The 13,455-nt window shown below is 45.8% G+C and overlaps 1 protein-coding gene across 1 annotated transcript; it reads left to right on the top strand.

The window, feature by feature from the left end:
* Positions 1-4,967: 4,967 nt before the first annotated feature.
* LOC119954749 (lysoplasmalogenase-like) lies at positions 4,968-11,846 on the top strand. Its single transcript, XM_038780291.1, is given in 5 exon segments — positions 4,968-5,073; positions 5,076-5,174; positions 11,185-11,231; positions 11,233-11,428; positions 11,431-11,846. Coding segments are annotated over 5 exon segments (630 nt in total). The 3' UTR covers positions 11,613-11,846.
* The last annotated feature ends 1,609 nt before the right edge of the window (positions 11,847-13,455 follow it).

Raw genomic sequence — 13,455 nt, 5'->3', positions numbered from 1 at the left:
CCAGTGCAAGTGATTTTTGCAGCTTCACATTGTCAAAGGTTAACGGTAAAATTCTTGTGGAAACATTTGTGAGGAATCTCTGCCCAATGCTCGCCATCAGTGAGAACAAACATGATGCTCTGGCCTCCTGGCTAGACATGTTGAGAGCAAATACAATCGCAATTTGGATACACACATGGACAGGACGTTGTTAATTCACACAGCACAGAATCCAGTATTTTCATTAATTTTCTTCTATAAAATCATTATATTGGAGGGAAGGGTGGAGATTGTTGGAACAAAGAAAATGAACAGCTCACCTGAGCAACTTGGGAAGATGCCATGAAGATGTTTGAAAGAATGGGGACACATGGATTGAAACTTGATTTAAGAGCAGATGGAATTCCCTTAAAGGTTACAGTTGGATCATTGAGTATACTCACTGATGTACTTTAATTCTCCAATGCTGGGTGCCACACTGAAGGATATTGAAGCTTTTGATCAGGTTCAGAGGAGATTCATTTGAATGGTACCAGGTCATAGATTTAAGGCAGCTGGCAAATATTCAGGGTTTTCTTTAACAGTGGATGTTATGATCAGCAATGCACTGGCTGAAAGGGTGACAGGAAAAGATTCAGTAGTAACTTCCAAAACGTTTTTGACCGAGACTTTTGGTCACCTGCCCTCATTTCCTTGTGTAGCTCGATGTCAAACGTAGTTTGCTATTGACCCTGCGAAGAGCCGTGGGCTGTTTTTAAATTGTGGGGGTTGTATAAACACTTCTGCACCTAGCCCTGCATATTTCTCATCAACAAGGAGGGGTGGGACTAAATGGAGAGCTCTTTCAAAGTACAGGTGATGGACTGAATGGCCTCCTGTGCTGTATTGCCCTATCCAAAAATATCTCTGCCGTATAACAAAAAATAGACCAGAGATTGCAGGAGAAATTGTGAATAACCAAAACCTTGCCAGTGGATTTTAATAAGAGTCTTAAAGGGAGAGCGGGAAGGATCAGAGCATGGGGGGGGATTGGGTACCTGAAAGTATTGGTAGTACATGTGTATAGCAGGTATTGTACATGTGCAATGGCAACTTGTATTTGCATAGTGCCTGTAACGTGGTTAAAGGTGACTTTATAGTCAATTATCAAATTAAATTCGGCAACCAGCCACAGGAAATTTTGAGGCAGTTGACCAAACTTTGTTACGGGCGCTTTAAAGAAGGAAAGAGCAAACCAAGACATAAGAATTCCAGAGCTTCAGACGCATGCAGTTGAAAGCCTGACCCCAGTTGTGGAGCAATTTAAAGTTCAGAAAGTGATTGAGGCTAGAATTAACAGGTACTTCGGAGATTTGGAGGGGATTACAGAAATGGGGAGAGGAGCAAGGGTAGAAAAACACAGGTGAGAACTCATTCAGGCGTTGCTGAACCAAGAGCCAGTGTAGCTGAGGAATCGTGGGGATGCTGGGTGAATATAGCTTGGTGTGAGTTTGGACATGAGCAGCCGAGGTTAGATGATTAGTTTATGCTGGTATAATGTGGAACACCGGCCAATGGCGTGATGGAATTGTTGAGTGTGGTGGGAGCACAGGAGTGAATGAAGGTTTTGGTGTCGGATGGTGGAGTCAGGCAGTGTTGCATAGGTGGTCTTGTGATGGTGCAGATGTGATTGAAAATTCATCTACAGTTATGAACAGTCTGATCCTACCTCTGGCATGTGCCAGGGAGAGGGTGGAGTTGTAGTTACCTTTCAGTTTCCCAATAATTAGTGGGAGGAAATTTCTGCTTATCCAGTACCTGATGTGAACAAGCTGTCTGAAAATTTAGGGACAGTGGAGGGGTTGAAATGAGGTAGAGCTATATGGTATGTGAAAACCAAGGCTCTGCTATTAGTGTCTGATAGTGCTGATGAAGAAATAGGAGGGGGGTCAAGGATAGAGGCAAGTATAGGAGTGGGAAGAGAAGCCATTTACAGATGACTCTGACTCAAAGGATATGAATGGGACAAGTGAGTGTATCTCACCCAACTCAAACAGTTTCCTTGCATCTTGTTGGAGGTAAGGGGGGGGGGGGGTGTGTGTGTGAAACAGGGCGAAGGGGTTTCAGAAGGTGGTTCGCAGTAAAGAAACTGATGGTGGTCTTGGATCCTGGTGATGATCCACAATAGCAGATGTGGTAAATGTGTACAGCGGAGATGTTACAGGAACAAGACTTGGATGTGGGCACACATGTCGACACATGGTGATGATTCACTGTGATGAGCATAAATGACTTCAGGAAGCAGCAATGATCAAGTGAGAAGGGGGGTCAAGATAATACTCAGCATTGGTCCTTCCTGTTACAGCTTGCATTGGTCTTGAAATAACTGCAGGGGGGCCTTTCTGTAACAACTGCAGTGGTTTTGAAATAACTGCTGTAGTCCTCCTGTAACAACTGCATTGGTCTTGACTCTTCCTGTAAAACCTGCATTGATTTTTCCTGGAACGCCGCTTCGTCATTGACGTACTGCTGATATCTATCACGCACATTATTTGTTAACAATGAACAGGTTACGTTTTAACTAATTCAGAATCTAATCTCAAATGCGGCCGATCATAAGTCATGATTTACGAACCCATCCGAATTTTATCATTGTGACTGAAAACTGTTATTTGAGCAGTGAACTCAAATAAACGTCAATTTCAGAGCCGAGAGTTGCAACCTGCAAGCGCATGGAAGAATCTTAAAGGTAAATGTCAAGTCCCAGAACTCGGTGCTGGTTCCAATCATTGGCTTCAACAATCAGATACTTGGCGCACCATGCAGGAACTGGGGGGGGGGGCAGCAGGATATTCACAGCAAGAATCGAATTCCCAGCGGGAAATGGGTTTACTACCAGCAGGAACAGAGGCTTATTTCTCAATAGAAACGAGGGTTTATTCCCAGTTGGAGCATGTGTTTATTCTCAGCAGAAACGGGGTTATTCCAACCAGGAGCAAGGGATTTATTCCCAGTAGAAACAAAGGTATACTCCCAGCAGGAATCGGGGCTTTATTCCCAGTGAGCATCAGAGCTCTCCCCGCTTCCCCAGCAAAACGGGCGGGTTTATTCTCAACTGGAATAGGGGGTTAGCCCCAGTAGAAATTGGGATTTATTCCCAGCAAGCATCGGGGGGTTAGTCCTTCCTGCAGAAACAAGGTTTATTCCCAGCAGACATCGGGGCTTTATTCCTTGGGGAATCCAATGCTCAGCTTTTGAATCCAATATTCCAGGATCTGAACCAAAATCTTATTCCTGGCTGTAACATACTGGATCCTGCCTCATCTCCTTGCTTTGTGGAAGTCTATCGGGACTTTAAACTAATGATCGGGGGTGACTAGGAGTAACATCAGTAATGTAGACCGATTGTACACAGCTTAAAACATGGGTCAGAAAATAACAAAAGTTCCTCCATTTCGCAGACTCTGTCAACCAGCGTGTAAGGAGAGCACCTTCACCATAATGGGTTTGAAGTATAGTCATTTATGTTTGGGGGAACAATCATTTGGGCACAGGGAGATCCCATAAAAAGCAGAGATGAATGACTTCGGTAACTGAAGCTGTGTTGATTGTGTCAGAGCACCCAGAAGGAGGCCCATCGAGTCTCTGCCAGGTCTCTAGATCAATCCAGGCAGTCCCATAGCCCAGTTCTATCCCCCGTAGCTCTGCAAGTGCCCATCGAAGTTCCCTTTGAATTGATTTTTTTAAAATTAGAATACCCAATTCATTTTTTTCCAATTAAGGGGCATTTAGCGTGGCCAATCCACCTCCCCTGCACATCTTTTGAGTTGTGGGTGCGAAACCCATACAAACACAGGGAGAATGTGCAAACTTGACATGGACAGTGACCCAGAGCCGGGATCGAACCTGGGACCTCAGTGCATGAGGCTGCAGTGCTAACCATTGTGCCACCGTGCTGCCCTTTGTTTGAACTGATTGATCTCTGCTTTGTCTACCTCATGGGCAGTGAGTTCCAGGTCACTGCCACTCACTGCATAAAAAAACATCCCCCACCTCACATCCACCCCTCCCTCCTTGCATCTCTTGCCCAAAACCTTAAAACTACATCTCCCAGTGCTTCAGCTAATGGAAACAGCTATTATTGTCTAACTGTAAACCTGTCATAATCTTGTACATCTCTATCAGATTTCCCCTTCAATCATCTCTTACCAGGGAGCAGTGGTGGTGGCCAGGGAATTTTTGGAACTTTAACATTGACCTGGACAGCGAATGAGACACCCCTGACAATGCAGAACTCCCTCTGGTACTGCTGAATTGGGAGTTCAAGTCCTGGCGTCACCAGAATCCACATCCTTGACAAGAGTGTTTCCGGGCCTAGTTCCTTTCCTTGGTCAAGGTATTACATGCTTCAATAATTCTCAATATGAACAAATTAATCCTAACCCCTTAACTCGTACTGTTACGTTTCTGCTCTCTTGGGTATCCCAAATTTTAACCGCTCCATTATTGGTGGCCGTGCCTTCAGCTGCCTGGGTCCAAAGGCTATGGAATTCCACCCTAACACTCTTTGCCTCACTCTTCTCCTTTGGAATGCTCCTTAAAACCCATTCCTTCACATTTCGCCACCAGTTCAACCATCTCCTCATGCAGCAGTATCAGGATTTGATCGTGCCCCTGTATCGCTACATTAAAGTTGTGGTTGATGATAATACCTTGTCACCGACTCTCCATCCACATGAAATCATCTCCCATTCACCTCATAAAATCCCTAATATATCTTTATTAATTCTCCCCTCAGCCTCTCTGCTCAGGTACAAACAGTCCCCATATCCTGATAACTTTAGTTCCCCATTTCCGAGTGAATTGACACTGTCCTGAGCTTTAATGGCCTTTCTGCAATGGGCGTTTGAAAGTGTACACAGAGTGACCAACAGACTCGAAGTGCACACTCGGAGTACAGTCAATTGGTACCCTGATATGACCATTTGTGTTTGTGTGTGGACTGAATAATGTCCTCTCTGACTGCCCAGGTGGTGCTGCCCTTTGCACTGGCCCTCTTGCTGAGATACCAGTTCGGACTGCAGAGGCCCCCCGACTCCGATAAAGCCCTCTTCAAGATTTGCCGAGCGTCGTCCTTATCGCTGCGATCCAACATGATCAGCGTGGGAGTGAATATTCTGTCAGAGTGATGGCAGGACTGGGCTTCTCGTCTGCAGGTGAGGATCTGAGACAGCGACTGCAACTCAGGAGGAACTTTGGCCAGTGGCTTGGAGAATTATTTCAATAATAGTTCTTTACTCAATCAGGGATGTGGGCGTTGCTGGCTGGGCCGGGCATTTATTGCCCATAGTCCAAATTGCCCTTGAACTGACCAGCGTGCTAGGCCATTTCAGAGGACAGCTAACAAATCAACCACATTGTGGTTCTGGAGTAGGTCAGACAATGTAAAGACGGTAGATTTCCTTCCTTAGTGGACAGTGAACCAGATGGATTTTTACACCAATCAATGATAATTTCACCCTTACGGAAACCAGCTAAAGTTACAGATATCAGGAACTTTCTGATGATTTATATTTACTCTGTTCATTTCTCAGTTTCACTAAATTTGATCACCCTATTCAATTTATCCAGGGTTTAGTATATAGTTTGTCCAATGCAACAATAAATCCCACTCTTAATTTTCATGATGAAAATCCATGAAGAGTTTCAAATCAAATACAAATGGATAATGATCACTTGGAACAATTATAGCTCTGATCAGAAGGTCGTGCTTTCAAGCAGCAATTCAGAGGCTGAATGAAACCAGCAGGGTGGCCTTCACAGGCCCAGATAAGGGAAACCTTCACCTATCAGGATCAGTACAGAAGGAGCGCTGCACTGTCAGAGTGTCACTACTGAGGGTGTGCTGCACTGTCAGAGGATCAGTACTGGAGGGAGTGCTGCATTGTCAGAAGGGGCAGTACTGGAGGGAGGGCTGCATTGTCAGAGGGTCAGTACTGGAGGGAGTGCTGCATTGTCAGAGGGGCAGTACTGGAGGAAGTGCTGTACTGTCAGTGTCACTACTGAGGGTGTGTTGCACTGTCAGAGGGTCAGCACTGGAGGGAGTGCTGCATTGTCAGAGGGGCAGTACTGGAGGGAGTGCTGCATTGTCAGAGGGTCAGCACTGGAGGGAGTGCTGCATTGTCAGAGGGTCAGTACTGGAGGGAGTGCTGCATTGTCAGAGGGGCAGTACTGGAGGAAGTGCTGTACTGTCAGTGTCACTACTGAGGGGTGTTGCACTGTCAGAGGGTCAGCACTGGAGGGAGTGCTGTATTGTCAGAGGGGCATAGAACATAGAGAAATACAGCACAGAACAGGCCCTTCGGCCCACGATGTTGTGCCGAACTTTTGTCCTGGGTTAATCATAGATCATAGAATTTTGGACACTAAGGGCAATTTATCATGGCTAATCCACCCAACCTGCACATCTTTGACTGTGGGAGGAAACCGGAGGAAAACCCACGCACACCGTTGAGGATATGCAGACTCCACACAGACAGTGACCCAAGCCGAAATCGAACCTGGGACCCTGGAGCTGTGAAGCAATTGTGCTATTCCACAATGCTACCGTGCTGCCCTTGAGAACAAATTAATCTACACTCCATTATTCTACCTTAATCCATGTACCTATCCAATAGCAGCTTGAAGGTCCCTAACATTTCCGACTCAACTACTTCCACAGGCAGTGCATTCCATGCCTCCACTACTCTCTGGGTAAAGAAACCTACCTCTGATATCCCCCCGATATCTTCCATCATTTACCTTAAATTTATGTCCCCTGTAATGGTTTGTTCCACCAGGGGAAAACGTCTCTGACTGTCTACTCTATCATTCCCCTGATCATCTTATAATCCTCTATCAAGTCGCCCCTCATCCTTCTCCGTTCTAATGAGAAAAGGCATAGCACCCTCAACCTTTCCTCGTAAGATCTACTCTCCATTCCAGGCAACATCCTGGTAAAATCTCCTTTGCACCTTTTCCAAAGCTTCCACATCCTTCCTAAAATGAGGTGACCAGAACTGCACACAGTACTCCCAAATGTGGCCTTACCAAGGTTTTGTACAGCTGCATCATCACCTCACGGCTCTTAAATTCAATCCCTCTGCTATGAACGCTAGCGCAACCATAGGCCTTCTTCACAGCTCTATCCACTGGAGTGGCAACTTTCAAAGAATCTATGAACATAGACCCCAAGATCTCTCTGCTCCTCTGCATTGCCAAGAACCCTACCATTAGCCCTGTATTCCGCATTCATATTTGTCCTTCCAAATGGACAACCTCACATTGTCAGGGTAAACTCCATCTGCCACTTCTCAGCCCACTCTGCATCCTATCTATGCCTCTTTGCAGCCGCAACAGCCCTCCTCACTATCCACAACTCCACCAACCTTCGTATCATCTGCAAATTTACTGACCCACCCTTCAACTCCTCATCCAAGTCATTAATGAAAATCACAAACAGCAGAGGACCCAGAACTTATCCCTGTGGGTACGCCACTGGTAACTGGGCTCCAGGCTGAATATTTGCCATCCACCACCACTCTCTGACTTCTATTGGTTAGCCAGTTCGTTATCCAACTGGCCAAATTTCCCACTATCCCATGCCTCCTTACTTTCTGCATAAGCCTACATGGGGAACCTTATCAATGCCTTACTAAAATCCATGTACACTACATCCACTGCTTTACCTTCATCCACATGCTTGGTCACTCCTCAAAGAAGTCAATAAGACTTGTAAGGCAAGACCCTCACCTACCCCTCACAAATCCGTGCTGACTATCCCTAATCAAGCAGTGTCTTTCCAGATGCTCAGAAATCCTATCCCTCAGTACCTTTCCATTACTTTGCCTACCACCGAAGTAAGACTAACTGGCCTGTAATTCCCAGGGTTACTCCTATTCTCTTTTTTGAACAGGGGCATGGCATTCGCCACTCTCCAATCCCCTGGTACCACCCCTGTTGACAGTAAGGACGCAAAACATCATTGCCAACGCTCTGCAATTTCATTTCTGCTTCCATAGAATCCTTGGATATATCCCGTCAGGCCCGGGAGACTTGTCTATCCTCAAGTTTTTCAAAACGCCCAACACATCTTCCTTCCTAACAGGTATCTCCTCGAGCTTACCAGTCTGTTTCACACTGTCCTCTCCAACAATATGGCCCCTCTCGTTTGTAAATACTGAAGAAAAGTACTCGTTCAGACTTCTCCTATCTCTTCAGACTCAATACACAATCTCCCGCTACTGTCCTTGATCGGACCCACCCTCGCTCTAGTCATTCTCATATTCTCACATATGTGTAAAAGGGCCTTGGGGTTTCCTTGATCCTACCCGCCAAGGTTTTTCATGCCTCCTTAGCTCTCCTAATCCTTTCTTCAGTTTCCTCCCTGGCTATCTTGTATCCCTCCAGCACCCTGTCTGAACCTTGTTTCCTCAGCCTTACATAAGTCTCTTTCTTCCTCTTAACAAGACATTCAACCTCTCTTGTCAACCATGGTTCCCTCACTCGACCATCCTCTTCCCTGCCTGACAGGGACATACATATCAAAGACATGCAGTACCTGTTCCTTGAACAAGTTCCACATTTCACTTGTGTCTTTCCCTGACAGCCTATGTTCCCAATTTATGCACTTCAATTCTTGTCTGACAGCATTGTATTTACCCTTCCCCCAATTGTAAACCTTGCCCTGTTGCACGCACCTATCCCTCTCCATTACTAAAAAGTGAAAGTCACAGAATTGTGGTCACTACCCTCGTAAATGCTCCCCCACTAACAAATCTATCACCTGTCCTGGTTCATTACCAAGTACCAAAATCCAATATGGCCTCCCCTCTGGTCGGACAATCTACATACTGTGTTAGAAAAGCTTCCTGGACACACTGCACAAACACCACCCCATCCAAACTATTTGATCTAAAGAGTTTCCACTCAATATTTGGAAGTTGAAGTCACCCATGACTACTACCCTGTGACTTCTGCACCTTTCCAAAATCTGTTTCCCAATCTGTACCTCCACATCTCTGCTGCTATTGAGAGGTCTAGAGAAAGCTCCCAACAAGGGCAGTACTGAGAAAGTGCTGCACTGTCAGAGGGTCAGTACTGAGGGAGTGCTGCACTGTCAGAGGGTCAGTACTCAGGGAATGCGCAACTGTCAGAGGGGCAGTACTGAGGGAGTGCCGCACTGTCAGAGGGGCAGTACTGAGGGAGTGCCGCACTGTCAGAGGGTCAATACTGAGGGAGTGCTGCACTGTCAGAGGGTCAATACTGAGGGAGTGCTGCACTGTCAGAGGGTCAATACTGAGGGAGTGCTGCACTGTCAGAGGGTCAGTACTGAGGGAGTGCCGCACTGTCAGAGGGCAGTAGTGAGAAAGTGCTGCACTGTCAGAGGGGGCAGTACTGAGAAAGTGCTGCACTGTCAGAGGGTCAGTACTGAGGGAATGCCGCACTGTCAGAGGGGCAGTACTGAGGGAGTGCCGCACTGTCAGAGGGGCAGTACTGAGAAAGTGCTGCACTGTCAGAGGGACAGTACTGAGGGAGTGCTGCACTGTCAGAGGGACAGTACTGAGGGAATGCCGCACTGTCAGAAGGTGGTACTGAGGGAGTGCTGCATTGTCAGAGGGTGAGTACTGAGGGGAGTGCTGCACTGTCAGAGGGTCAGTACTGAGGGAGTGCTGCACGTGGGAAGGGTCAGTACCGAGGAAGTGCTGCATTGTCAGAGGGTGGGTACTGAGGGTGTGCGTGCACTGTCAGAGGGTCAGTACTGAGGAAGTGCTGCATTGTCAGAGGGTGGGTACTGAGGGAGTGCTGCACTGTCAGAGGGTCAGTACTGAGGGAGTGCTGCACTGTCAGAGGGTCAGTACTGAGGGAGTGCCGCACTGTCAGAGGGTCAGTACTGAGGGAGTTCTGCACTGTCAGAGGGTCAGTACTGAGGGAGTGCTGCAACGGTCAGAGGGTCAGTACTGAGGGAGTGCTGCACTGTCAGAGGGTCAGGACTGAGGGAGTGCTGCACTGTCAGAGGGTCAGTACTGAGGGAGTGCTGCACTGTCAGAGGGTCAGGACTGAGGGAGTGCTGCAACTGTCAGAGGGTCAGCAGTGAGGGAAGTGCTGCATTGTCAGAGGGTCAGTACTGAGGGAGGTGCTGCACCACCAGAGGGTCAGTACTGAGGGAGTACTGCAACTGTCAGAGGGTCAGGACTGGAGGGAGTGCTGCACTGTCAGAGGGTCCAGTACTGAGGGAGTGCTGCACTGTCAGAGGGTCAGTGCTGAGGGAGTGCTGCATTGTCAGAGGGTCATACTGAGGGAGTGCTGCACTGTCAGAGGGTCAGTACTGAGGGATGTGCTGCACTGTCAGATGCTCAGTGCTGAGGGAGTGCTGCATTGTCAGAGGGTCAGTACTGAGGAGTGCTGCATTGTCAGAGGGTCAGTACTGAGGGAGTGCTGCACTGTCCGAGGGGATTGTCTTTCAGATGAGACATTAAGCTGTGGTCCTACCTGGCAGGTCGGGTGGAGGTGAAAATCCGACGGCCGTGTTTGATGAAGAACAGGGCAGTTCTCCTGGTGCCTTGGCGAATGTTCATCGCTCAATCAGTATCACAGAAAACATAATATCTGCTCATTTGTCAGAGTTTTTCTCAAACTAGCTGCAGCGTTCCCTACTTTACATAGTGACCACAGTTCAAAGTACTTCTGTGGTTGTAAAAGCGCCTTGAGAAGACAGATAGTTTTTTTTTAAATTGCGATATAACATGACAAAGTGGTCGATTGTTACCTCCACCACCTTCAACAGTCACTCCCTCAACCATGGACGAACAGTAGCAGCAGGGAGACTCACTGCAGGAAACTGAGCAAGCCTCCTGCAATACACTGTCCAAACCCCAGAACCTCCATCACCTGGAAGGACCAAGGGCAGCAAACACATGGGGCAACACCACCTGGAAGTTTGCCCTCCAAGGCGCACACCCTCGTGACTTGGAAATAATCGCTGTTCCTTCAACGTCACCAAGTCAAAATCCTGGAACTCTCTGCCTAACAGCACTGTGGGTGTGCCTACGCCACATGGGCCGCAAGCCTATCCAGAAGGCAGCTCACCACCACCTTCCCAAGGGCAATTCGGATCCTAGCCAGCGACACCACGTCCCATGAACAAATTTTAATAATTAAGTGTTACGTTTTGTTTTAATCTTGCAGGTGGCCTGTGTCAGCTGTACAGACATGAATACTTCCTATTTGGTGTCCATCTGTTTTGGGATTGCCTACTGCCTGTATGCTGTAGCATTTGGGCTGCATGACGATAACTTCCTCCTGGCTTGTTTTACCTGCCTTGTCGCTGTGATAGCTTGTATCGTTGGCTCTCCAAAACAGAAACTGACCCAACCTGCTGCGATTGCTTACACCCTGGCCTTCCTCCTCAGTCTCTGGATGGCCATGGCTTGGTGAACTCCGCCCAGAACAAGAACAGCTCCGCTGCCTTTGCGGGGGCCGCCACACTTATCGCATCCAACGCTGTCTTCTCAACTGACATATTCCAGTTCCAGTCGCCAGTCCCTCACACGGAGTTAATCGTCAGCTCCACCTATTACATGGGACAGTTACTCATCGCTCTGTCTGCTCTTTAGGCCCATTGACTAACAGAGAGAGAAAACAAAAAGTATTTTGCTAATTCTAAAGTTTTTTTTTAGTGCAATTTGCCCCCTCGTGTTGTTTTGCCCAGCATTCAGCTGGAACCCCTGCTCGGCCAATGGATCTTTACCAAAGGTTATCAGCCCGTTGATAGGTCTGTTGCTGAATTATATTTCCTTCTCCAGTGACAGAGTCGGATTGAACACAGGTTTAAACAATCTGGGTTTTCCTCCCCCCCCCCCCAGCCCACACACACACACACACACACACACAGTGGCAGACTGGGTCTAAAATATTGGTTGCCAGGAGACAAAGGGGGCCCATCCACAACTACAATGCTATCATTTAATTTTCATAACGAATAATACAATTTTCAAAAATACATATGGAAAAAGGGTACAATTAAATTTTTTGTGGAAAAGATGTGTATTTCTTAGTAATACAGTGTACATGTACTGTACATAGTACTGGCAGTAGATACCAAATGTAAATACAGAATGTTATAATTGAATTTTTTATTTTAATTTTTTAATTTTAGTAATTGGGTTTATATTTTTAAATAGTTTTACTGCACAATTTACCATTAACAGAATAGTTCAAAAGCACAATAGAGCATTGCATGCAGTCCACTATATTAGAGCAATCCTTTCGTGTTCGCTAGATGATTGTGCGAATCTGGCAATAATTGCTTCTACATCCAATTCATCTAACATTCCTTTTCAATGGATAGCAACATGTATGATTCCAAATTCTCCTCAGACAGCAAATTTCTTAACCTTGTCTTTATGATCTTTACCTTTGAAAATGTCCTCTCACATTGGACTTGAGTAATTGATAGTGTGCAGATGACTTTATAAAGTTCATAAAGGTTATCATATGCCTTGTCATGAAGTCAGTTGGATGCCAGAATTTTTAGTACACACGATGGGCAAGTGCTGCAAATTTACAATTGTTGCAACTGGAATCCATATTCTCACCATCATTAAGCAAAAGCTTTAATACATCAAAGTTTGAAGCAAAAGAAAACAATTCTAATATTACTTGATCTTTGCTGATTTGTGGAAACAGCTGAATAATTCCTTCCAATGCTTCATCTTCAGGCCCTTCTCTGCAATGTTTTAAACTTTGCTGGGTCCAAACAGGACAAATCTTTATACAACTGTTTGTGTTGTACAAAGCGTGATTCTAGTGACTGGACAATGCGATCCATTATTAGGTTAAACACATTTACTCGAAAATCAGCTAGAGAATCTGAGGAATTTCTTTCATCATCAATAAGCTCATCTGCCATTCTTTCTTCTTCCTCTGCCTCTTAACTGGCAATGCTGTTTCCAACGCATCAATTTCCAATGTTTGATTTTCATCCATATTCATCTGTGAAATCCTGTCATTACATTTATTTACAAATTCCAAAGCCTTGCTGTGAACGTTATCAAATGTTCTTGTCTGTTCCTTCAACTTTGTTGTAGCTGAATCTACCAAACTCCATGCAGTAAACATATCTAAACCACTTGTCTGTAGATAACTTGATAACGGGGTTGTAGTTTCAAATATATACAAGTAAGTAAATGCTGTCAATATGGTTTCAAACTTTAGAAGACTTTGAAGTAAAACATTTGCTTCATGTTTTGTTTTTGCATCAAACTTTTCCGAATCTTGTATCATTGATAAGCATGTCAATAGATTTATGAAAGTACTGGCAGCGGCATCATCAAAACGTCCAAATATAGTTGTTTGGATTTTCCTGATCATCTGGTCTCACCAATTAGCTTAATCGTTTCATTTTTTGCTTGGGAAACTTCATGACTAATTCTTCTTGTAATCATATTCTTCATACTT

The sequence above is a fragment of the Scyliorhinus canicula genome, chromosome 20, assembly GCF_902713615.1.
Source record: "Scyliorhinus canicula chromosome 20, sScyCan1.1, whole genome shotgun sequence".
NCBI lineage: Eukaryota > Metazoa > Chordata > Chondrichthyes > Carcharhiniformes > Scyliorhinidae > Scyliorhinus > Scyliorhinus canicula.
The sequence above is the reverse complement of the archived record's forward strand: the minus strand, read 5'-3'. Positions and strand labels throughout refer to the sequence as shown.